Source organism: Halichondria panicea, chromosome 5 (genome assembly GCF_963675165.1).
Source record: "Halichondria panicea chromosome 5, odHalPani1.1, whole genome shotgun sequence".
Taxonomy (NCBI): Eukaryota; Metazoa; Porifera; class Demospongiae; order Suberitida; family Halichondriidae; genus Halichondria; species Halichondria panicea.
The window spans coordinates 6068104-6093411 of record NC_087381.1 but is presented as its reverse complement, the minus strand read 5'-3'; the positions used below and the strand labels follow the sequence as shown (position 1 = coordinate 6093411).

General features: G+C 39.3%; 1 protein-coding gene across 5 annotated transcripts in view; it reads right to left on the bottom strand.

Moving 5' to 3' along the window:
- LOC135335853 (uncharacterized) overlaps positions 1 to 25308 on the bottom strand; it is a 37523-nt gene extending 12215 nt beyond the window's left edge. For 4 of the 5 annotated variants that reach the window (XM_064531449.1, XM_064531446.1, XM_064531450.1 and 1 more), the window contains exons 1-7: positions 25160 to 25308; positions 20061 to 20403; positions 16853 to 17209; positions 13251 to 13604; positions 11058 to 11411; positions 4863 to 5195; positions 2052 to 2393 (exon numbers count right to left, since the gene is read on the bottom strand). In XM_064531449.1, coding sequence (XP_064387519.1) covers positions 2052 to 2393; positions 4863 to 5195; positions 11058 to 11411; positions 13251 to 13604; positions 16853 to 17209; positions 20061 to 20403; positions 25160 to 25222 — 2146 coding nt within the window. In that variant the 5' untranslated portion in view covers positions 25223 to 25308. The remainder of the gene's footprint in view (positions 1 to 2051; positions 2394 to 4862; positions 5196 to 11057; positions 11412 to 13250; positions 13605 to 16852; positions 17210 to 20060; positions 20404 to 25159) is intronic. The other variant, XM_064531451.1, reaches the window with a different exon arrangement.

The window sequence follows — 25308 nt, the reverse complement described above, 5'->3', positions numbered from 1 at the left end:
GGTTAATTAGCAAAGGACTGAGGGTATTTACTAAACAACTGAGGGTATTAATTAGCAAAGGACTGAGGGTATTTACTAAACAACTGAGGGTATTTAGCAAAGGACTGAGGGTATTTACTAAACAACTGAGGGTATTTAGCAAAGGACTGAGGGTATTTACTAAACAACTATATAATAATATAGACATTGTTTTGGAGGTGTCTATATCTATGTCCAAAACAATGTCTAATATTGATGATACTCACTATAGATCAAACACGTTATCACAGAGCATGCACTTAGCATAATTATTACAAACACGAGAGTGAATCAGCAATACTATAATTATGTATATAGTAAGACGATAGTGACATTATTATTATCATCTCTCATGTGCTCCTGATAGCATGCAAACGCCGCTTGATTTGCATGGGGAGTCAAATCTCGCCCTTGCCTGATACATTGTATACTTACGTCGGGTAAATTGCTGACAGATTTGATGGAGGGGGATTGTCACATGACACGTAATAGTAAACAACCAATTATCGAACACGTTCTATTTTCGAACGCTTGTTCTCGAGGGCAGCGGCTCAGAGCACTAAGCTGATAGTACCTAGAGCTGATAGTACCTAGGTACTATCAGCTTAGTGCTCAGAGTTCTCTCGGTATTGGCATATAGAGTTAGATTACTGGCACAGTAAGGCTGAAGCCCACCCAGATATCCAATAACATAAAACGGTCCATTTTATAGTGTAACAACATGGTTGGAGTTACTTGTGGTAAGCAAAAAATGTATTTCATGAGTCTGGTGCATTCCACAGCCGACCACAAGTGATTGCAAATAGGTGCCCTATAAAATGAGTGATTTTGCTGATTGAAATTGATTTGATTGAAGTTGTTACACAGCTTCACTCATGCCCACATTGGGCCTAAGTCACTATACCAAGAGTATATGATAGAGGAGAGAGTATCGAACGTAGGCATACTGTACATCAGATGTATGCGGAGAGTAACGTGACTTCCTGTATCTGTCACAACCTTGGAATTTGCACACTGACCAATCCAAGTGTGGGTGATGTAATCTATCAAGAAAGTAGATTACATCACCCACACTTGGATGGGTTGATAGATTACATCACCCACGCTTGGATTGGTCAGTGTGCAAATTCCAAGCTTGTGACAGATACAGGAAGTCACGTTACTCTCCGCATACATCTGATGTACAGTTAGCTTCGAAACCAGGCCGATTAAAATACGGCCTGGTCTCTATTGCATGGGTGATAGTGCACATGTGCAAACTGAGTCTCCCAGAATATGGGGATTCGTTCACGTTAGTAAACCTTTGTAAAATTATACCGTAAACTAGTTTGTTTACTAGTTTCTTTCCGTATTATTTTTAACAAATACTTGTCTCCTGTGGCTTTATGCCCTCTATTGTGTTGTCAAGAAGGCTTACACACTTGTCTAAAGCCAGAAGAGGCTCTCTACGATGGTCCTATGGTTGCAGTTGGAAGCACAAAGTCAAAGACTTGCCATAGTCTGTCAGAAACCCTTTTAAGTCTTTAAACTCTCTCTCCTGTGAAGCTGTGGCTTATATTCTCTATTGTGTTGTCGAGAAGGTTTGCACACTATTATGAAACCAGAAGAGGCTCACATCTACCTCTACGATGACCCTATGGTTGCAGTTGGAAGCACAAAGTCAAAGACTTGCCATAGTCTGTCAGAAACCCAGTTCAAAACATCACGACCATCCAACCATCATAGAGGTAGATGAGAGCCTCTTCTGGCTTCGTGTGCAAGCCTTCTCAACACAACACCATAGAGAAGGCCACAGCTAGCTAGCTAGCTAGCTAGGCTATAAAAAGCTTCATATAATAGTAGATAGTACATGGGCGTGGACGGCCACGCCTATAATTAATTACACATGCAATAGGTACCAGGCCGTATTTTAATCGGCCTGGTCTCGAGGCTAATGTACAGTATGCCTATGTTCGATACTCTCTCTCTATCATAAACTCTTGACTACACTGAGCCTATGCATGTGGTACTTGTCACAACTATTACGTACTCACATCGGATCAATTGCTGACAGATTTTATCAGCCGTGTTGTATTCTTCCAATTTCAGTGCCATATCCAGTAGAGCTCCGTAAGTTGCTTGAAAACCCTTATTTTGTTTCCAGAATTGCAAACACTTCATCATGGCTGTTTGATTTCCTTCGATATGGTACAACCTGTTCACATCAGCAGCTTCTGCAGGAGGTAGTCCCATGGAAGTGGAATAGAGTTCGATTACCGTATCATCGAAACATAAAGCCAGTTCGGGAATATCATGATCAGTGACCACTATTTTACTGTTGAGTTGCTCGTCAGTCAGATGGTATTGCTTTATCAGTTTTTGGCGAACGGATGGTTCTATAGAGAAAGCAAACAATGATTATTATAGTAACGTGAACATCAATGTAGCCAGACACACAACTTAATATGCAGTTTTAATAGTTCTTGGACAGTGACTCGATTAGCTGGTCCTCTTCTGACTTCTATATCATTTGAAGTGGCATGAATGAACACTATAATTATAATATTAGACTAGATAAATAGCAATCGTACATAGTGTCAAATGTTCGAGGCGTATAACTTTACGCGGATTGACCTAACCTCGAAACTTATGCTCCAAGATATTTTGAATCATTGTATACTTCCGGTTGTGTATAAGAGGCAATATAATTATCCTTAGCACCACGGGTGCTGATGCCTCAGTGGAGATGCCAAAGCTACATAATTATAACATAATTATTAACATAAAGCTAAAGCTACTAGAATAGCTTTTATACACATGCACATTATAAATTATCGTGATGAACATTTTTGTGAATTGTGCTGTATAAAACTCAAAGAGTGGGTAACGATCGACCATGATTGTTGTTAAAAACGATCGATGCCAAAAGTCATCAGCAGAGCCTTAATTACAGCTCTCTTAGTTCTCAACTCTTGGAACAGCATCCAGCTACCAATAGCTAGCATCCTAGTGCAGAGCTAACTACTAAGTAGAGTAGCAACACTCAGTGAACAAGTTTCTACGCACTCTTCTGAAAAGGCTGCAATGGCATTCTAACTCGAGAAAAAAGCATTATTTTGCAAATCCACGAATACTTGCACTTAATTGATCCTTGAGCAGCTGTAGCAGTGTACACATGCAGACAGACACACACATGTACACACAAAGACACACTACCGTATACCTCGCTTGCGCATGCACACCGAGGCATATAATAATATTGATATAATCATGGTCCTCGAAAAGTTGGTAGTATTATGCCTCAAGAGCTAACCACACCACGAGGAATACAATAAAGCTGACTGTGTGTGTGTGTGTCTGTCTATTCCCGCTTAACAGTTGCAATGCTATGAAACTATAACAGCTGCTTCTAGCCATGGATTTGAATTAGTGGCTGCTTTCTCAAGTTATTGCTAGGTCTCCTCAGAATTACCGTTGGCCTTGCACTAAAGCGATGGTGTGAGTAGTACAGGGACGTAGCAAGCAAATTTAGAGTGATCAGGCCAAAAGTATAAATTTTGCTAAAAAAGTTAACTAGCAATAATCTACAATCATTACAGGAAAGCATTATGCAATTTTCAAAAATGACGACCATTACCTACTTTGCTCCAAAAAGTGGTTAGGCTAAAACCTGACTAGCCTGACCGCTTGCTACGGCCTTGTAGTAAAGCTGCATGTAGTGTACACTTACGAATTTAATCTAACATTTGGTACCTATACTAGAGTAAACAATGCAAACGATTTAGCACCACGGTAAGCAAAAGCTATGCAGAATCTGACCCTACACAAGCCGACTTACATGCCTTAGGAACAAGCTGGGTTGAATAGCAACATCGCAGCTCTTGCAATGATGACGTAATAAGCCAGAAAACAAAAGTGTGCGATAGTTGGAATTTTGAAAAAGTAATGTATCCCAAACTGAGGTACTTGCCGCTTTAATTAGCTAATATCGAGCTTCCCATCAATTATGTCCTATTTAGTATGTAGTGAACATAAGCTAAAATTACTTCACTGCTTGCTCAAAACAAACAAGAAATTTTGAAACAGTAAGGCTGAATCAGCACTTTTAACACCCATGTAGATTGTTGTATACAGCACGATTTTATTCTTTTTATAATTATTATAATTATTATCCCCTGGCCATATCCTAGCAACTGTATGAAAACAGGATATAAAATTATGTATGATTAAAGCATGATAAGAATGAACGTGAAGAATTCTGCGTTGCTCGTCAGATGTAGCAGCAGGAACTTACCCGAAGGATGATAGGCATAATACTCCAACAGATCTATATCATGGAGGTACTTCTGTTTCAGAAAATCAAGGCAAGGTAACCTACAAATTGGTAAATTGACTTTGTTCTCAGATTTGTGTTTTTCTCTGCATATAATTATAGGACTAGTTCTGCCCTGCATATACATCTTCAAGGGCAAACAGATCCACACAGAGAATCTTATATGTCTGATCTTGGTCCAGCAAGGAGTATAGTCTAACTATAATTATTATAGCTACCTATAAAACTTCCTTTCTTCACTGAAGTGAAACATGTGGCATTTAGCTACTGCATGCGCATGCCCAAACTCTTCATTTTGTGTGGGTGTATATAATCGAGTCAAAATACCCTTGTGCAAAACTTTGAAGCAAAAGAGGGGATGAGCGTTTATTCAAGAGGGCTTATTTACACGACTCGCGAGGGTACAGTACAGAGAGTAAATTTGGCATTCAACTAAAAAAAATGTCCTGCATATAGATATAATTATTGGATGATAATTTTATGTCAGTCTAAAATGAATGGAATTAGAACTATACAGAGGTAGGCACTTTACCTTTAACTTTCTCGGCTACATCGTTACATTTAACAGTGGGACTCATCAGACATTCCCATATGTAAGGCCATGTCATCGGATGTTCTGGATCAGTGACTTGAAGACGCTTGACTACCACCTCCTTTAGGCGGCGTTCGTTATACCGGTATTCATCTTCAATATTCTTCAACTCTGCAAGCTCCAGTCCAAAAGCCAATCCCAAATTGAACCAATCTTTGTCAGCATACCTCAGACTCTCAACAATTGTTAGAGCATCCTTTAGAGTCAGAACAATCAGAGTGGAGGACGACTGTTTTGTGATTACTTCTCTTGCGTACTCCTCTGATGATGATTCTGTACGCACATAAATTTATTATTATCAGAAATTAATTTTATGGCAAGCTAAAATTAATACACGTGCATGATTGAAAAACTATGTTTATGTCATGAGCAAATAAATATAACTATATACAAGTAAAATTGTTGCTGTTATATAAACAACCACATATACCCACCATCTTAGGTTACCATGGAAACAATCATCACATTATTTCTTTGCATTGTTGCAATTTCAAGATATTCTTGTATCAATACTCCCAAATTTGTGGCAGATTACAGGCCACATGAGGAGATGCATGGAGTCTTACTTATACGTACTTACTACACGGATTTTATGTTGTCTTGCTATGTACAAACATTGCCATTGTTAAACCGCTGAGTGCTGCTATCGATATTCACTATTATTAGATCAAATGCGTCGCATGTATACAGTGCATTCAGTCTATAGAGAGTATAGAATACAAAAATAGGTGAGTAGTTGTACTAAATGTATCTCAAGATTGGAACATTTCTAAGAAATTGTGCTGATACCATTGTATAGGTAAAAGAATAAGCTACAACATGATTCAAACATATTTCCCCAAAAGTTGTTGTAGTGGGAAATAATTTTAGGTGATAATGGGTGTGATCGTAAAAAAATGTACGTAACATTAATTATCTCCGGAACTAAAGTATTTCTGGAAACATTTTTTTTTATCAAAAGTCAGACAATTAATTTTATTCAAGCTTACTCCGTGTAATTTTTAGACCTTAGCCGTAAGATTTTCTTCAAATCTCTCCCTAACCGAAACGGCACTAAAAACTAGCAATTTTGAGCACTGCAGAGGATGTGTAGATATTTAAGTACCGTATATCTTCTAATTTATAAGACACTTCTAATTACCCTGGAAACTCTTTTGGGCAATTTTCGTTGTTCTAATACAACGGACACTCCAGTACTTTAATATTACATTTGTTCTAAATATCCCCACAATACCTTCTTTGAGTAGCTAGTTTTAGATAGCTAGTGCAACTATTCAGTCCTACCCTGTTCTATTAAACTTAGCTAGCTCGCATGCAGCTGCTTGCTTGTTCTAATTATTCCGGACACTTCGCGTGCTCTATAAAAATCTGTTCCAATTATACCCGGACAATTTCCAAAATAATTATTTTTTGCTGTCCGATAAATTAGAAGATATATGGTAACATCGAATCTTTCATAAGATAGCCAAACTATTTTTAGTTACTAGTAGCCCAGAATCTAGCCTCCTTCTCAAGGCCTAAACAATTAGGCCTGCTACTGACTGCTTGCGCATGCGTCAAATTATTGGATAATATTCCCGTAATGTTTCCATTAAACTGAATTTTTACCCGAATTATATCCTGAATAACATATACAGACAAAGAATACTCTTCATAAAGTCAGACACAGAGCTATATAGCTAGCTAGCTAGAGACAGAGCTGTATTGGTTACAGCAGCAATTTCTTTCTGATAGAGTCGACTTTCACCAAGGTTAGTGTCAGATGGGCGTGGCCTATCCATATAGGCTATTGTCAGCCTTCCCCTCCGTTCAGAGGATTGTTATCCACACGGTTGCAGGCTGTGAGTCCTTTGTTAACATAGTAGGCTAAGGATAGCTATTAGAATGCTATCACACGGGCTACAATCACACTTCTATCCACTTTCTTCAATCCACTTCCGTTTGTTGTGACGTCATTGTTTTACTGAGCAAAATACAATGGTATCCGAATTACCCACTTTCTGGGTAATAGGTGGCGCATGCGCAAACAGTCGATACCAGGCCCTCTCTTAGCGGCCTGGAATCGAGGCTACCCAGAATCCAGCAATCTGATTGGTCAGTACAGGGTTTATATTTCCCATATTAACCTGTAAATTCTCATATAAACCTGTAATTTTCATGTTCACAACAACCGTTCATTATTTTGTGTTTTTCAAACATGTTTTTTGTAGAAAAAACAATGAGAAGTAACTGTTCTGTTTTTGGTAATGACATAAAATTATAATGTTCAGTCGCTGTTAATACGTTGGTTGTTGGATGTAGGCATAGAGAGATTGATGGTAACGTTTGCTGCAAAACTGGGGGAGGAGCTGGATGTTTCCGTTTTGTGGGTGGAGCTAGGACTATCATTTTGTCCATCAAACTGAGATGAAGGAACAGGGTTGACTTAAATAGAGACCACAGATTTAGTAGAGACACAGAGATGCCAACTTCAGATATTAGTTTTCAAAAGAATAATGATGCAGTTGCTAGGTTGGCTGTTTATATAGGTTGACTGTTGCTAAGCTAGTGCATTTCTAGTAGCCAATAGGTTTTGGGATCTAGAACATGTGCATTCTGTATCTATGGTTATAGTGTCCCTCATCCCTCGAGCTTTGGGACACTATAACACATAGATACCTCATGCCCATGTTCTAACTATAACATAATGACCATGTATTCATGTATTGTTGATATAATGTTCCCTATATTATACATATACAGTGTTTAACACAGGCATATATACACAGTCCATCCATGTGTGGTGACATTGAAGTGTTGATGTGGACTGGTGGATGGAAGGTTGGAACTCTGTCTTAATATTAATTAAAGTGTGCTAATGTATAATATCAACACTAACTGTACATGTTCATGACATTGTAAAAGATTAGAGTTATGCATGCACTCGCCGAATTCTACACATTTTCGTGCTTTTCCTGGAAATCCTTTTTTAATTCGATTCCCTTCCAGTACATACTCTTCAATAATGAAGGAACGTCAAGAAGAAAGAGAAGTTCAAGAAGAGAAGACAGGGCTAGACTGGAATAAAACACATAATTTTATTCATTTATCTATGTGACAAAATGACAGCCATGCATGTTTCTATAGTGTAGATGTACTTTGAAGTGCAAAAACATGGAGGCCTATGGTACATATAGATCTATAGTCTTAAAGAAAAGGAGTATCGATGTAACAGCCACGCTCATCTCATAAGTTCAGTCATTTAAAGATGGCGGAATTGCGTATAATTATAGGTAAGAAAAGGGGAGCCTGAGAGGTCATCTGCCTCTTGAAAGCGAATGCATTTCTGAGAAAAACGCCCATGGTCCGGGTTCGTTGTAGTCGACTAGAGCCTGTAATCTTCTGTACAATGAGAAAATGCTTTCCAATAAAGTTACTTACTTACTTATAGTCAGTCAGAAAAAACGCTAAAGTATGAAATAGTGCAATTTTTCAAATATCAATATAATTTATTATAATTATAGTAATGCATGTGAATTTACTAGAGTAAGGAATCTAGTAGACACAATGGATGTTCAGACACTCATTCTAAGGAAACAAGCAGTGATAAAAAATTTTCTTTTAAATTTGCACCATCTGATCAAGCATGTGCTATACTATGCAAAAAAAGAATTGATAAATATGAACTATACTAAGTCTTTAAGAGCTGATTCAGAAAAAGTGCTAGTGTCTGATAAACGATAAGAACAGACAAGATCATCAGACACAACCTACTGTTTCTTCTGTAGGGGGATGTGCTGAGAGTCACATAGTATTTATGTAAGGACAACAGTAGACTTTCAGTGGCGGATCCAGAGGGGGGTCCATGGGGTCCCTTGACCCCCCTTTTGAAGTTAACTTTAAAAGGCTTAATGACACCAGCTAGCTATTTATCAGTTTTTGTAGCTATTGTAATTTGATTCAATGATTGTACCTGTTGTTTTGATGTATCAACTGCCAAAGGAGTGTTCAGGTTAGCCTAGGCTAGCTAGTTGACTGTTCGTGGCAGCTCTACGCAAGTCTATTATGGCACTTCCCCTGGCTGAGCATGGGATTTTCCCTAGCCACGTGTGACCGAAAGTGGGCGTAACCCTAAAAATTTCGCACTGCGCGCGACTTTCATTACTTGCGCTGGGCGCTAGTTAGTTTGGACCCCCCCTTTCATTTTTCCTGGATCCGCCACTGACTTTCGCTATTCCGGCTCTCTGAAGTATGGCCACCTCGATATACCGGCCATTTGGCTTGGCACGGAATGCTAGCTATAATAAATTATTATGTTTACTGCACAAAACTCACCCTATAGAACGGCCACTCGCTATTCCGTTTACCGGCCAGTGCTGGCTGTCCCAAACAAGGTTTTCAATACGTATATTACGGCCGGATATGACGTTTTGGGTGTGGTTTAGCAAATAAAATTGGATTACACTTAAATAGAGAACAGAATGATTCATTATCCTTCGTTATCCTCGAGACAAGAACAGTAAAAGTAGTCATTATATTCGAGGTAAGGTCGCTTTTAAGCCGCGGCTATTTCCTGAGCTACAGCCACCTCGCTATTCCGGCCAAGCTGCATGGTCCCAATGGTGACCGGATTAACGAGAGTCTACTGAATAACTAAATAATAAAACCCCCAAAGTTGGAGTTGCAAAACGCTTGTATGTCCATGCAGTAATTATTTCCGCTGAGTCACTCGCGTATTAATGATCAGACAGCAATTGGGGTCAAAGGTCAAATGTTCTTGGCATCCCACGTGTAACCGGGGCCAAAGGTCAAATGTTTTTTGGTAGTTGTATGTGAGATACCAATAACCTTAAAATACATATCGAGGGTAATGGAAAAGGTCCCAGAAGTTTGCAATAAAAGTGTTTTGACCAAGCAGACCTATAAACACTGGGACAAAAAGGGCATTGGCCAGCCTATACCACCTATTAAAAATTCTGAGTTACTACCCTGAGGATTCACCTAAGAAGAGACACTTAACATACCTGTCTCTTACTCCAGTTTTATGCAGAGCCTCGGTCTATATATTAACTCTTTTTTCCCAAAAACTATAGAACTATGCATGAAACAAGATTGTGAATTTAGTGCTTGTACTTTCTTAGTTAAGGTGACATACCGTATTACTAGAATATTTTGCGAGTGAAAAACCTTTGCGGATAAGCCAAATCAGCAGAAAATTTGACCCTTTGTGATCTAACTATTGCGTTCTGGAAAGGATCATGTGTATATATAATTTAGGTTTTGCGGATTTAATTGTTGCGAATTGATCAACCCTCGCAAAGTTCGCAAATGTTTGATGCTCGCAAAACATTCTAGTAATACGGTAGTAGCAATTTCACTCATTTTTCTGGTATTCAATTCTGCTAATTCTTGTGAAATTATAATTACTCGCAAGTGGTTTTAATTGCAATTCCAATTATCTGCGAGATAAATTTTTGTGATTTTACTCTCATTCCCAGAAATGGAGCGAAAATATATATGTCACCTTAAGGTACAGTAGAACCAGGACACCTTGGTTCCAGAGGCAGGCCGGTAACCGAATAATCGAATAGATATACCACGCCTTGATCCACTCGCTTTATTGATAAACAGGGCATCAGTGCCACATGGTTGTCTGAGCATGCGCAGAAGATAAGCAGACCTGTCTCCATAGTAACAGCTGCATTTAAGGGACACGCCCATTTTCTGAACTATTAAATCTGATTAAAAAGAAACTTCCAAGCCAGATAATCGAGTTCCGGATAATAGAGGGCCGGATAATCGTCGTTCTACTGTAGTATGCTTATTATAATTATTTTTAGGGTATTTAGCTTTTGCTATTATGGCAATGACGAATTAAAAAAACAAAAAACATTTCGTTGGTGCAAATTTTGGTACGAATTACCCATTGATTATTTCGTATTTCGTATTTTGTACAGCTTATGCATGCAGGATAGTGATGGTGAATATTTTGCAGTAGAATAATTTCGTAGTTTTAATTTTCGTATGATGCTACAATTTTATTTCGAATTTTACGAAAATTTCCACTGTATACGTTAATTATGAATCAAAATTGAATATAGCTACTCAGTAGAGGGCTCAGGAGACATTAATTATCACATGACACGTAATACTTACGTTGGATCAATTGCTGACAGATTTCATGAGCTATGTCGACTTGCCACAATCCCAGTACGATATCCAGTAGAGCTCTGTAAGTTGCTTGTGAAGGATTGTGTTGTTTCCAGATTTGTAAGCACTTCATCATAGCTATTTGAGTGCCATATTTACGACACGATTCTGTCACATCAGTTTGTTCAGTAATAGCTAGCCCCATTGCACTCGAATAAAGTTCCACATTAGCGAAATATAAAGCCAGTTTGGGAGTATCAGAGTCCTTTATTTCACTGTTGAGTTGCTCGTCAGTCAGACTGTGACGCTTTATTAGTTTTTGGAGTGGAATAAGAGGTCGTCCTTTTCTGATCACGACTCCTATAATTATAGTGGCATGAATATATAAACACTATATTTTAGAACACATAATATAGCTATCGTACTATAGTGTCAACTGTTTGAGGCGTATAACTTTTTGCGAATTGGCCTAAACACCTAAACTTATAATTATAATTATAATTATGCTCCAAGATAATTATTTTGAATCATTGTATACTTCCATATACGTGTATACAAAATCATAATTATTACATAAATATGGTCCTCGAAAAGTTGGTAGTATTATATGCCTAGAGGGATAGCCACACAACGAGGAATACGATAAAGCTGACTGTGATGTGCTTAACAGTTGCAATGCTATGAAACTAACGGCTGCTTCTATAGCCATATATACTCTGTTGGATTTGAAGTAGTATCTGCTTTCTCAAGTTATTGAGGCTGTTCCTGGTTAGTTATTACCTTGCACTAAAGCGATGGCGTGAGAAAACAGGTGTATATATATAAAGCTGCATGTAAACTGCCATGCAGAAGCCGGTTCCATTGTGAAATTTAGTTGTGAATGTATCATGAACTTTGACCCACGTGTGATCTATTATTATAAAGTTAAAGACTGCTGTCTAGGTATCTAGCTCTGAGCTGAGACTGTCTTTAGCCCACTGTGTAAGTTAATGGTCCCTAGGTTTATGACAACCATAGGCATAACATAGGAAGCAGCTATATTTGTACTCTCCTCCTTGTCAAGTTAGAGTACAAGTTGTACTTTTTCTTCAAAGTACAAGTTGCGATTGAGGTACGTACATTCACATGTGGTTCTTTAAGTCTACAGGCGGGTTTACTATTTCACAGAGTTACGTGGATGTAAAAGTATAGTAGATGCTATTGACAGGCCGGATGTAGGCTGTACAGCATAATTGTTTAGTTGTCAAAAAATGTATGCTGTACTTTGCTGTACGTGTGGGGCAACTATCTCCATTTTGTGCAGAATCCATTGACTATAGGTGGATGCCCACTCTGAGTACCAGATCAGATGACCTTTATCAACTCCTGGAACTGACTGGTTGGATTTACAATCTACAGAACAAGATCGTACAAGCAGCCATTGGATTATTTGTTGTACTCACTTGCTATAGCCATTGTCACAGTTCTTGGTTAACCCAGTTCTTACCTATACCTACTGTATTATCACACTAGGCTGAAAATTATTATAATATGTATAAGTTGGATTGAAATGGATAAGTGATGCCCATACTATGGGCCATAGAGGAGTTTGATGTCCCTGATGAAGCAGCTGCATTATTAGACACAAAACCATCAAAAATTAATATTCCACCTCGGTCAAAGGTCAATAGAGAGGCGATTGGCACATGGGACATTAGACATTGGCGCTTGCCAAGAGGTCAAAGGTCAGTACATTGGTGTGTTAGAGGTGAAAGGTCACAACATTGGTGATGCATCACTGGTGCATGACGCAACCTCCAGGGCCACCGTAGGACATTGGCGCGTATCTGGAGGTCAAAGGTCACAAACATTGGCAGTCCACGTATGGTGTTTGGATATTGGCGCATAGCTGGAGGTCAAAGGTTACAAACATTGGTGTTGCACCATTGGCGCATGACGCGACCTCCAGGGCCACCGTACATATTGCATAATGCATGGTTTTTAGGCTCATATAATTATGTGCACCCATGCATACACTAATATCAGAAACTTCCCCACTTCACAACGTCTGCATATACATGCATGCAGAGAGTAAATTAATGGCATTCAAATTACATCTAAAGAAAACATTTCCCGACATATTCAATAATTATTTTTATAATAATTTTACGTCAGTCTAAAATGAATGGAATTAGAACTATACAGAGGTAGGCACTTTACCTTCAATTTCCTCGGCTACATCGTTACATTTAACAGTGGGACTCCTTAGACATTCACATATGTAAGGCCATGTCATCGGATGTTCTGGATCAGTGACTTGAAGACGCTTGACTACCACCTCCATTAGGTGGCGTTTGTAATCATATATATAGCTCTTTTCATCTTCATAAATAACTTCAATATTCTTCAACTCTGCAAGCTCCAGTCCAAAAGCCAATCCCAAATTGAACCAATCTTTGTCAGCATACCTCAGACTCTCAACAATTGTTAGAGCATCCTTTAGAGTCAGAACAATCGGAGTGGAGGACGACTGTTTTGTGATTACTTCTCTTGCAAACTCCTCTGATGATGATTCTGTATGCACATAAATTTATTATTATCAGAAATTAATTTTATGGCAAGCTAAAATTAATACACGTGCATGATTGAAAAACTATGTTTATGTCATGAGCAAATAAATATAACTATTATACAATTAAAATTGTTGCTGTTATATAAACAACCACATACCCACCATCTTAGGTTACCATGGAAACAATCATCACATTATTTCTTTGCATTGTTGCAATTTCAAGATATTCTTGTATCAATACTCCCAAATTTGTGGCAGATTACAGGCCACATGAGGAGATGCATGGAGTCTTACTTATACGTACTTACTACACGGATTTTGTATTGTCTTGCTATGTACAAACATTGCCATTGTCAAACCACTGAGTGCTGCTAATTAATCTACTGTACGCCGGGTAATGAATATGCAAGCCATGCACCCAATTAATATACCATTACTACTACATAGTTATATATTACTCTAGGTACTACTGCAAGCGATGAGTACAGCTACCCATTACCGCAACGCTCCTTGGAGGGTGAGCCGGAGGGTGAGCCGGACCATGACTGAAGGCCGTTATTATGGTTAGGAAGCCCCTCTAATTAATTAGAGGGGTGCAACCTCGGTAATTAGATAATGATTAAGCGTTTCTGTTGCTCCCGTAATTGAGTACTTGGGGGTAAAGAGGTGGCCTAGCCAACAGTCATAGCCACGGCTCAGTCATGTCGTAACGACAGAGAAGTGTATAGAAACCAAGGGAGGGTTGGGTGTGGGGCTTTAACTCAGATAGCTATAATCAAGCACGAGGTGTAGAGATAATTGCACATGCGCGTAGATGCTGGGTAGTACATAATGCAGTAGGCAGGGCAAGCGGAGTACCTCGATTAACCTTGTTTAACTACCTTAAACATCATCGATATTCACTATTATTAGATCAAATGCGTCGCATGTGTACAGTGCATAAAGTCTATAGAGAGTATAGAATACAAAAATAGGTGAGTAGTTGTACTAAATGTATCTCAAGATTGGAACATTTCTAAGAAATTGTGCTGATACCATTGTATAGGTAAAAGAATAAGCTACAACACGATTCAAACATATTTCCCCAAAAGTTGTTGTAGTGGGAAATAATTTTAGGTGATAATGGGGGTGATCGTAAAAAATGATACGTAACATCAATTATCTCCGGAACTAAAGTATTTCTGGAAAAATTTTTCTTATCAAAAGTCAGACAATTTATTCAAGCTTACTCCGTGTAATTTTTAGACCTTAGCCGTAAGATTTTCTTCAAATCTCTCCCTAACCGAAACGGCACTAAAAACTAGCAATTTGGAGCACACTGTGGAGGGTGTGTAGATATTTAAGTAACTTTCATAAGATATTTCCCACCTACTACACTTTTGCCATGTAGTCTAGTGGGGTTTAACTGTCATAAATTGGCACCTCAGGGCTACTAGGGAAAATATGGCTCATAAATTGGCACCTCAAGCATATGCAGCAAAAATAAAAAATAATGGTGTTTTCGATGAATGAAGATGAATCTTGCATGAGAAACAAAATGTCATAAATGAAAACATATAGAGACAGAGGGTGTAGTCTGTGGACTAGTTCCTTAAAAATTCTGCTGTTTGAGGAGCTGCTTTAGAGACACTCTGGGAGAGGGCTTGGGCTCAGGCTGAGCTTTTTGCTCACTAGCACTAGTACTGACTGACTGCACGCACTGCACTGGGCCTGTTCAGCAAAGAAAAAGAAGCCATTTTAATAATAATATAGGAGTGGCTATTTTAAGCTTACCTTTGCTTGCCTATACTAGCCTGGCATAGCTGAAGAGAGCTGGTCAGCCTGTCTAGAGCTAGCTAGCTGTGTTGTTTCTTCTGGCTGGTTGCTGCACAATAAATGGAGGGAGGGGCTGACTAATTGAACAGATAGGGGGAGTGGCTCTGTACCGTTCGCTTGGAGGGAGGGGCTGGCTGCTCATATTTTGTCCAGGCTGCGCAAGGCTTTGAGTGTGGACAGCAGCCTTGGTGTGGACGAGCTCTCTTTTCCTAGTTGTCTTCTTGTTTGAATAGTGTTGCTATGTGGTAGTCATGCAAGCTTATATAGGCTGGATGCATAGCATCCAGCCAGCCAATCAGATGGGACATAATTATATCAATTAATGCACAGTGCCTCGGGGTTTATGACAGTAAACCACACCTTTCACTCGGGCTACGCCCTCGTGGTTGGGAGGTTTACAGTCATAAACCCCTCTACACTAATACATAGCCAAACTATTTGTGAAAAAGTTCCAAACCTTAGCTGGAAACCGTTGGCTTTTTCTCTCCCTAACCGATTACCCACTATAACAATTGGGTACTGTTTTATTAATCACCACAAACCCACCGCCTTATGTTATCATGGAAACAATTTTGGATATGTTGTAGCTTATTCATTCGCCTACACAATTGTATCAGCAGATTTTCAACTACTCACACATTTTTGGTATTCTACTCTTTAGACTGGATGCACTGCATGTACATGCAGAGTACTTAGCATAATTATTACAAACAAGGAAATGTGGTATAAACAATGGCAATAATAATTATATATATAGAAATATACATCTCCTCCTGTCCTCCTGGTAGTATAATTATACATGCAAACGCTTACAAATATCGAACTAAATGTAATGTGAAACGTTGCTAGGATTGCCATGCATGAGACTGGGGTCCTCACCCACGGACAGCTAAAGGACCACCTGTTGGGACTGCCTCCTCAGGAAAAGCACAAAAAAGCGTAGAAACAAGTAATTCGGCGAGTGCACGATAATTGACGTTCTACTGTAGTATGCTTATTTTGTTATTATATATTTTTAGCTTTTGCTATTATGGCAATGACGAATTTAAAAAACAATAACTTTCGTAGTTTTAATTTTCGTATGATGCTACAATTTTATTTCGAAATTTTTGAAATAATAATTACAAAAATGTCTACCGTATACCGTATAGCATGTAATTTTCGTGGGGCAAAATATTCATGGTTTTCATGGTTGGAGGTCTGACCACGAATATTTTACCCACAAATGAAGCGACCTTGCCTACCTTTACCTGCAGTGCAAGCAGCAACCACGAAAATATTACCCACGAAATGTCTCAATATTGCTAAACCACGAATATGTTGTCCCCCAAAAATTACCCGCTATACGGTACGTTAATTATGAATTAAAATTGAATATAGCTACTCAGTAGAGGGCTCAGGAGACATTGATTATCACATGAGACGTAATACTTACGTTGGATCAATTGCTGACAGATTTCAAGAGCTATTTCTCCTTTCCCCAATCGCAGTGCAATATCCAGTAGAGCTCTGTAAGTTGCTTGTGAAGGATTGTGTTGAATCCAGATTTTCAAGCACTTCATCATGGCTATTTGATTGCCATATATACGACACGATTCTGTCACATCAGTTTGTTCAGTAATAGCTAGCCCCATTTCACTCGAATAAAGTTCCACATTATCGAAACATGAGGCCAGGTAGGGAGTATCAGAGTCCTTTATTTCACTGTTGAGTTGCTCGTCAGTCAGACTGTGATGCTTTATTAGTTCTTGGAGAGTGAGTCGATTAGCAAGTGATCTTCTGATCATGACTTCTATAAATATAAATTATTAATAATAGTGGCATGAATATATAAACACTATATTTTAGACCACATAATAGCTATTGTTTAGATCCCATTTGAGTGTATTTAGCAGGGAACTATGAGCTATAGTACGTACTGGTACTATAGATTGCTCTGGGCTACAAACTACAACATTGTACATTGTATTGTGATTTACAAGAAGATACACATGTAATAACATAACAATTATTGTAGCTAGATGCTTTGTCTAGTAATATAATAACAGAGCTAGAATGAAAGAGAGAAGCTCTAGTTTCTTTTTTTGGCTTTGTTCGAGGGTAGTAGGAGACGCTCGTTTTTTGTGCAGTGTGCTGTGCTTTTTTGCTGCAAGGCTGCATGGGGGAGGAGCTGGATGTATGGAAGTGCTGGGATTCTAGCTTTGGTTTCTTCCTAAAGTTCCTTTCGCTTTGTTCAAGAGTAGTATAGGAGCCGCTCGTTTGCTGGGCTTGTTTGCTGCAAATTATAGCTTAGATGTCTTCCTTTTGCTTTGTGAGAGTAGTACGAGCGGCTCGTTTCTTGGGAAGTGTGCTGGACTTGTAGAGGAGCTGGATGTTTCCGTTTTGTGGGTGGAGCTAGGACTATAATTTTGTCCATCAAAGTGAGGTAGAGGAGCAGGGTTGACTTGATGAATAGAGACCACACATTTATAGTAGAGACACAGAGAGATGCCAACTTCAGATATTAGTTTTCAAAAGAATAATGATGCAGTTGCTAGGTTGGCTGTTTATATAGGTTGACTGTTGCTAAGCTAGTGCATTTCTAGTAGCCAATAGGTTTTGGGATCTAAATCAGTTAGAACATGTGCATTCGGTATCTATGGTTATAGTGTCCCTCATCCCTCGGGCTAAAACCCTCGAGCTTTGGGACACTAAAACACATAGATACCTTATGCCCATGTTCTAACTATAACATAGTGTCAAATTAATTAATGTTCGAGGCGTATAACTTTCGCGGATTGGCCTAAACACCTAAACCTCGAAACTTTATGCTCCAAGATATTTTGAATCATTGTATACTTCCGGTATAGTCTATCCTTAAAACAAAATTGGCGTAATGTTTGTATGGTCCTCGAATGTTGGTAGTATTATGCCTCGAGGGATTATAGCCACATGACGAGGAATACGATAAAGCTGACTGTGATGTGCTTATAACAATTGCATGGTTCAGCCAGACCTGAAGGACCGTCTGAGCATGCACTCTTGGTGTAGTTTTGTTGCACACGCTGGAATTCCAGCGGCTCAATTAGATTGAATTATTCTATATTATAGGAGGCAATAAAGAGCTGCACATTGCTCAATGCATTTGGATAATCATTAACGCATGCATCACGCATGGTAAACGCTTCATACATAGACACTGCTACGAAGTATATAAGCAAGCCAAGCAGGGGTCCTTGGGCACAGAGTTAGCACCACAGGCAAATCACAATAGATTGAAGCACGTTTTTCAGAGAGAGAAAGATGCCTGCTTAACGCTTTGTACAATTAATAAATACGCAGGTGCGTAAGGTTAGGTACATTCCATTGTGAAATGACCTCAAGACAAGAGTGCTCAGTACTGTAGGGCTGTCCTAATTATTCTAGAATAATTTTAAGGTGAGGTGAAGCTAGAGTAATAGGTAGAGTCGGAGGTTTAAAAGGTCATAAAGGTCAATAAAAATTAATGTCATTATTCTAATGTAAGTGCAGTACACATGTCAGTTGTTTAGTTTTATATGGCTGCATGCAATGTAATTTATACTGTATTTATGGTTTATGTTCATGTTGGCTTTTCAATGGAAGAAAAATTGATAATAAGAATAACAAATTTTTTTGAATAATTGGGACAGCCCTAGTGCTCAGACCCCTTTTCTTCAGTAGGAAGGGCAGGGGCGTAGCCAGGGGGGGTGCTAGGGGTGCTCGAGCACCCCCAACCAGCCTGAGTCAAGTATACAAATCACAGAGAAATGTATCTGATTATCCAGCTGAGCACCCCTTCTCTTCCAGATCTTGCTGCAGTTAGGCTGTTAGCTAGCTAGTATAGGCAAGGAAAACAATTCAGTCTCTAAACTGTGAGCTATTCTGGCTTAAATCTATAAACTAGTTCTCTTTTGTGATCGTGGCCAGCTTCTCTATGCAAATAAACGTTCAGCCACGCCCAACTTGGCAGATAAGTTAATTATGACATCATTAATAAGAGGTGTGGCTTCCGGTTAACCAAATTTCGGCGCTGCGCGGCTAAAAATCGGGCGCTTCGCGCCCTCGACAGCACCCCTTTCTCTAAAATCCTGGCTGATCTATATGAGACTAAACAGTTGCAATGCTATAAAACTAACAGCTGCTTTTAGCCATACTCTCTTGGATTTGAATTACTTTCTTAAGTTATTGCTAACTTATACCGAGGCTGTTCCAGTCTCCTCATGCAGAATTGTAGTTTGCATGGTTATTACATTGCACTAAAGCGATGGCGTGAGAAAACAGGTGACTGTATACAAAGCTCCATGTAAACTGCCAGAAGCCAGCTCCATTGTGAAGTTTTATCTAATATTTAGTATATACCTACTGTGACTCTGTCAGCTGATGACAATATTGGAGTATCTCTGGCTGCTGAGCAGTCACGCTAGCATATTGCATAATGCATGGTGTTTAGGCTCATATAATTATGTGCACCCATGCATGCACTAATATCAGAAACTTCCCCACTTCACAACGTCTGCAAATTCTATATATACATGCATGCAGAGAGTACATTAATGCATTCAAATTACATTTAAGGAAAACATTTCCCGACATATTCTATGTCAGTCCAAAATGAATAGACTATACAGAGGTAGACACTTTACCTTCAATTTCATTGGCTACATCGTTACGCTCAACAGTGGGACTCCTCAGACATTCACATATGTAAGACCATGTCATCGGATGTTCTGGATCAGTGACTTGAAGACGCTTGACTACCACCTCCGTTAGGCGGCGTTTGTTATAGCGGTATTCATCTTCAATATTCTTCAACTCTGAAAGCTCCAGTCCAAAAGCCAATCCCAAATTGAACCAATCTTTGCTAGCATCCTCCAGACTCTCATCAATTGTTTGAGCATCCATTAGAGTCAGAACAATCTGAGTGTAGAATGACTGTTCTGTGATTACTTCTCGGTTTATGCTTGGGTGCCTTCTCTGATGATGATGCTGTGCATGCAAATAATAATAAATTGTGTGGCAGGCTAAAATTATAATACACTTTATGATTTATTTATCTACAAATCGTGCTGAGAAAGTAAATAGAAAATACACGTTCAGCATATTAGATACCGTATTACTAGAATGTTTTGCGAGCATCAAACATTTGCGAACTTTGCGATGGTTGCATGCATGATCCATTCGCAACAATAAAATCTGCAAAACCTAAACTATTTACTAGTATAAATACACATGATCCTTACCATAACACAATAGTTAGATCCCAAAGGGTAAACATTTCTGCTGATTTGGCTCATTCGCAAAGGTTTTTCATCCGCAAAATATTCTAGTAATACGGTATCATGCATGTCAGATAATAGAGTCATTGGAGAAAAGCAGTCAAACAAAATGAATGCTCTAGCTAGCTAGCTATAGCTTGATCAGTCCAATAAGTGGTGGGCGGGGCTCACTTGCTTGGCAATTAATTTTAATAAGCATGCGCAGTGAGCTAGTGAAGCCGCATGAGAGCTGGGTAGTGAAGACTGGGGCATCCCCACAACAATTTTTATATCACATGTGAAAACATGGGGAAAAAAATAATTTCTTTGCACAGAGTCGTATAGTTTGTGATTTCCCTAAAATTCGCCGCCTCCTTTGGCGGCCAGCTGTTCGGGGCTAACACCCCATGCATGTTTTGTCACTGAATTTGGCTGGCACCTATATAATTATGATGTATATATATTTATATACCTCAAGTTCTCTTGTGTAAATATCTGTCTCCATGTGTTTCTGTTCATTGTTTGAAAATGCTAGAAGTAGTTCAAAGGCTTGTTGAACTTTATTGGATAACCTAGCTCACATGCAATCAGCAACCTTAAAAATCCGAGGTAAACAGCAGTTTGGGACATGCAAGGGACAGGGGTGCTTAATCTGGGACAGTCCAGGCCAATTCGGGACAGTTGGTGCCTATGATACAAGCACATGCATGCTTGCATGTATATCATTGCACATGCATTGGTAGTTAGTCACTGTCAGACATGGAGCATTCTGTTATTATGTGTACCTGGAGGAGTGGTTTTATCCTTTCCTTCTCACCCATGTTCAAGAAGTTCAGCGTGGCCGAGAAGGAAGGGTCACCTGCCTCCGCCTATACCGCCACAATTAACTTCGCGCATTTATATCTAAGCGCTCGCTGTATATATAGGCTAATTAAACGCGTGCGGCTATATTTTTAATGCTCGCGTGCTGTAAGAGACACACAACATGCACACGTGGTTAAACAAAGAACCGCCATCACATTTTCAGGTCAGACAGCACAAGGTTAAAGGTTATGTCATTAACGCATGTATGAAATGGCCATTTGATGCAGGTGAGTTGGATTTGGTCCCACTATATAGCTACATATGCTAATAGTGATTCCTTTGAGACACTCTTCAAAATATATATAATTATAGGGCCAAATCCAGCTCACTGCATCAATAGCCAAGGACATGATTTATTTACCTTTGACCTTGTGCAGACTGACTTGAACATTTGGTATAATTATAGTTCTTTGTTTAACTGCGCGCAGGAATTAGGAATAACCACGCGTGTTTAATATAATATTCTAGCTGAAGATAATTATGAAAACTTTATTAAAACTTATAGGCTAAGCCTAGATGAGGCTCTCTTTCAGCATTGAAACGGCCAGCTGTGGTATATAAGTGTTAGTCTACTACCTAGCCTCGATCCCAGGTCGAGTTTTCGCTTTATAACGGTTAGGCGAACAACTAGGCCTGGTACTAGTTGTCTGCGCATGCATCAGTCGTTCGTCAGATTCTGACGAATGAATATTCTCGTTCACTTTCGTGACATTTATATTCGTGTACTATCGTGTACTAGAAGTCAGTTCCCGTTTTATCATTATTGGAATTGATTGGAATGGCTCTTAGCTGAAGCTTCTCTCTTCTCTGAAGCTTAGAAAACATTATTCTGAACACAAGGGAAGAGATATAAAGCTTTGTCAAGCTTGTTAAGGTCAGATCTTTTTGTGTGGGCCCTATGCTATCAAGTCTTGTTCATGTTTGGCAAGATCTAGGTAGACTATAGTTAATATGGTGGATCAAGTGAAGAGTGTGAGCTAGAGAACTTGGTGCTGCCATCACTAGCTCGTCGACAATGACACTATAACCTGTTTAATACAAGAAATTTAATATATATATAGATCTACACGTATTTAGAATGTCTACTTCTCTGTACAGGAGCAATGGCTAATATCCAGCTAACCCAACAATGCTCCTCTTGGCTATACTAACGGACGAGACTGGACAGTTTGAGGTAAGGGTTTAACCGTCTTTGGTTTCTTTTAATATTGTCCTATACTCACAGGACTGGAGTATGACCTGCTCGTTCGAGTGTTGCAGCTCAGAGGCATCAACAGTGCTCCTCTTGGCTATACTAACGGACAGACTGGACAGTTTGAGGTAAGGGTTTAACCGTCTTTGGTTTCTTTTAATATTGTCCTATACTCACAGGACTGGAGTATGACCTGCTCATTCAAGCCTTGCTGGGTAGCTCAGAGACATCAACATCAAGAGAATCTACGTTTTCTCAAGCAAAATTTAACTGAGTTACGAGTTGGGGCTTAGAATCAGAGAAGTCCAGCAGCCTGCTAAATCTTTTTGAAACGTAATTTGAAGGCATTCAATCATCCTGAAGTTGCCCTGGGCCACTGTAATCGTGCTGCAGCACAACTGGCAACTACCCAGGCCTTTGTGAAGCAGCTCCCTATGTGCATCTTTTGTGTACTCACTCTCTGCATTTTCTGTGTACAAATTTCGGTTATTGAAATATTTTTGCCGACCACAAATACAATGAAAATTTGACGCATGCGCAGACAACTAGTACCAGGCTAGTTGTTCGCCTAACCGTTATAAAAGTGAAAACTCGGCCTGGGATCGAGGCTAGTCTACTACCATGCATGCATGCAGGCAAGTATAACATTTTTACCTTAGATTAAACAGGAAATGGGGCTTGTGACAGTAATATTTATCATGAGTACACTTTCTGAAAGCTGCTTGCTCCAGCTATTATAATGCGTCACCCTCCTCTAGAGTGTTTTACCTAAAGTCTCCTGCATGGGCGAAGCTTGTGTTTTGACCAGTGTTAGCAGGCTACCACTTTATTTTGAATAGTGTGATATTCTATGCCGCCTGGTTGGAGAAGAGAAGTAAGCATATGCTGAGAACTATAATTATGCTCACTGTCTGGTGCCATGCACCCCACTTGCCCTATTAAAATGGTAATAAAGATTTTGATGTACTGATTTACCTTTTTCAGAATCGGACTTTCGGTGGATTTCCACAATGGCACAATTTCAATGCTGTCGAAAGCAAGCTTCCTAACTCTTCCACAACGTTCCCTGGAGTATGTTCACTGTAGCTGATCTGGAGCTGAAAAGATTCCTTTATTGTGCATAGCCTTTTGCTGTATCTATACATAAAGCCTTATTTATTGTCAGCCATAATAATATATTTTTTGTCTTTTTGTTTCAGCTTCTGGTAAAAATGAAAATTAAACTACCAAGAATGTATTAAATCCCTTCCCTTTGTGTATAATTTATTTTGGAGAGTTCACAGTGTGTATATAATGAATGGGTTCTGAGCGCTTTATTTGCGCAAGAGAAAAAAGAGCTTGTTACTAAGGCTTGAATGAAAATTTCGGGGTCAAAGGTCGCACCCATGGCAGCTCTTTTTATACTCAGACTTCCGAATTTGAGACTCTTCAGAGATGAGCCCTGCCCACCAAAACTCGAAGTAGTGCTGGACCCAACTGTTAAAGATTGCAAAGATTGAGGCCCACCCCCAACTATATAGTTGGAGGATGCAAAGACTATACCAACCCACAGTCTGCATCGTGTTAATTGAGTTCACGTGACCTCATTTTAATCCATTTCCTCTTGTACGTATTTACTTGATTAAACGCCCATGATATAAAAGCTCTGTCTTGGTTAATAAACGCCCATCTTAAATAATCGCCCATGTATGGGTGTGGCACTGTGGGTGGAGCTGAATTAGCACGTGGAACCACTTGCAAGCATGGCAGTATATCTTTTTATGATGGCAGAGTATACCAACACAGAGGTAGAAAAACACCACTCCTATGACTTAGGATTTAAGCTGAGAGCTGTGGCAGCAGCCAAAATGAGCATAATAACTGCTGCTGTGCAAGAGTTTGGAGTAGACATAACAATAAACACCCATTTCGAATAAGTTCCCATTTTGTTTAAATAGGTACCAACCTCCAAAGAAAAATTTCCGGGACAAAAAATTAGGAGACACTTGAGGAGATTTAGTTGCTCTCTGCGCATGCTCAGTATGATCATACTGGAGAGCCCACCAACAAAAACTGTAAACAGTGTAGCAGCCCCACCCCTTTTTTGATCGTAGCGATAGACGGAGAGTATATAGTGCAAGAAACTAAATTCTGCTCATGATTTAAGCTTTCAAGCCATATAGCTTTAGTATTTTGAGCTTCTTTGGACTGTATTATTATTTTATTTATCTCAGTTCAGGAGCAGCCTTGAAAATCCGGGACATTTCACGTAAATAGCAATTTCTGGATGGGACACAGGACAGAGCCTCCAAATCCGGGACAGTTGGCACCTATGCCTTTACAGACTTCGATATGAAATAAACGCCCGGGCGTTTAATCAAGTAAATAATGTGCGTTCTGGCAAAATATGGTTTTTAATTGTCAGTCCTGGGAAATATTTTACTGAACATACCTCATCAGTCTTGTGCACTGAAGTTCCAGGAAGTTCATCAGTTTTCTTTTGGTCACTCGACATTTCCTCTTTAGCCACAACATATGCAGTCTTGTGATTACTTCTTGGTTTATGCTTAGTTGCTCCTCTGATGAAGATCCTGTACACAC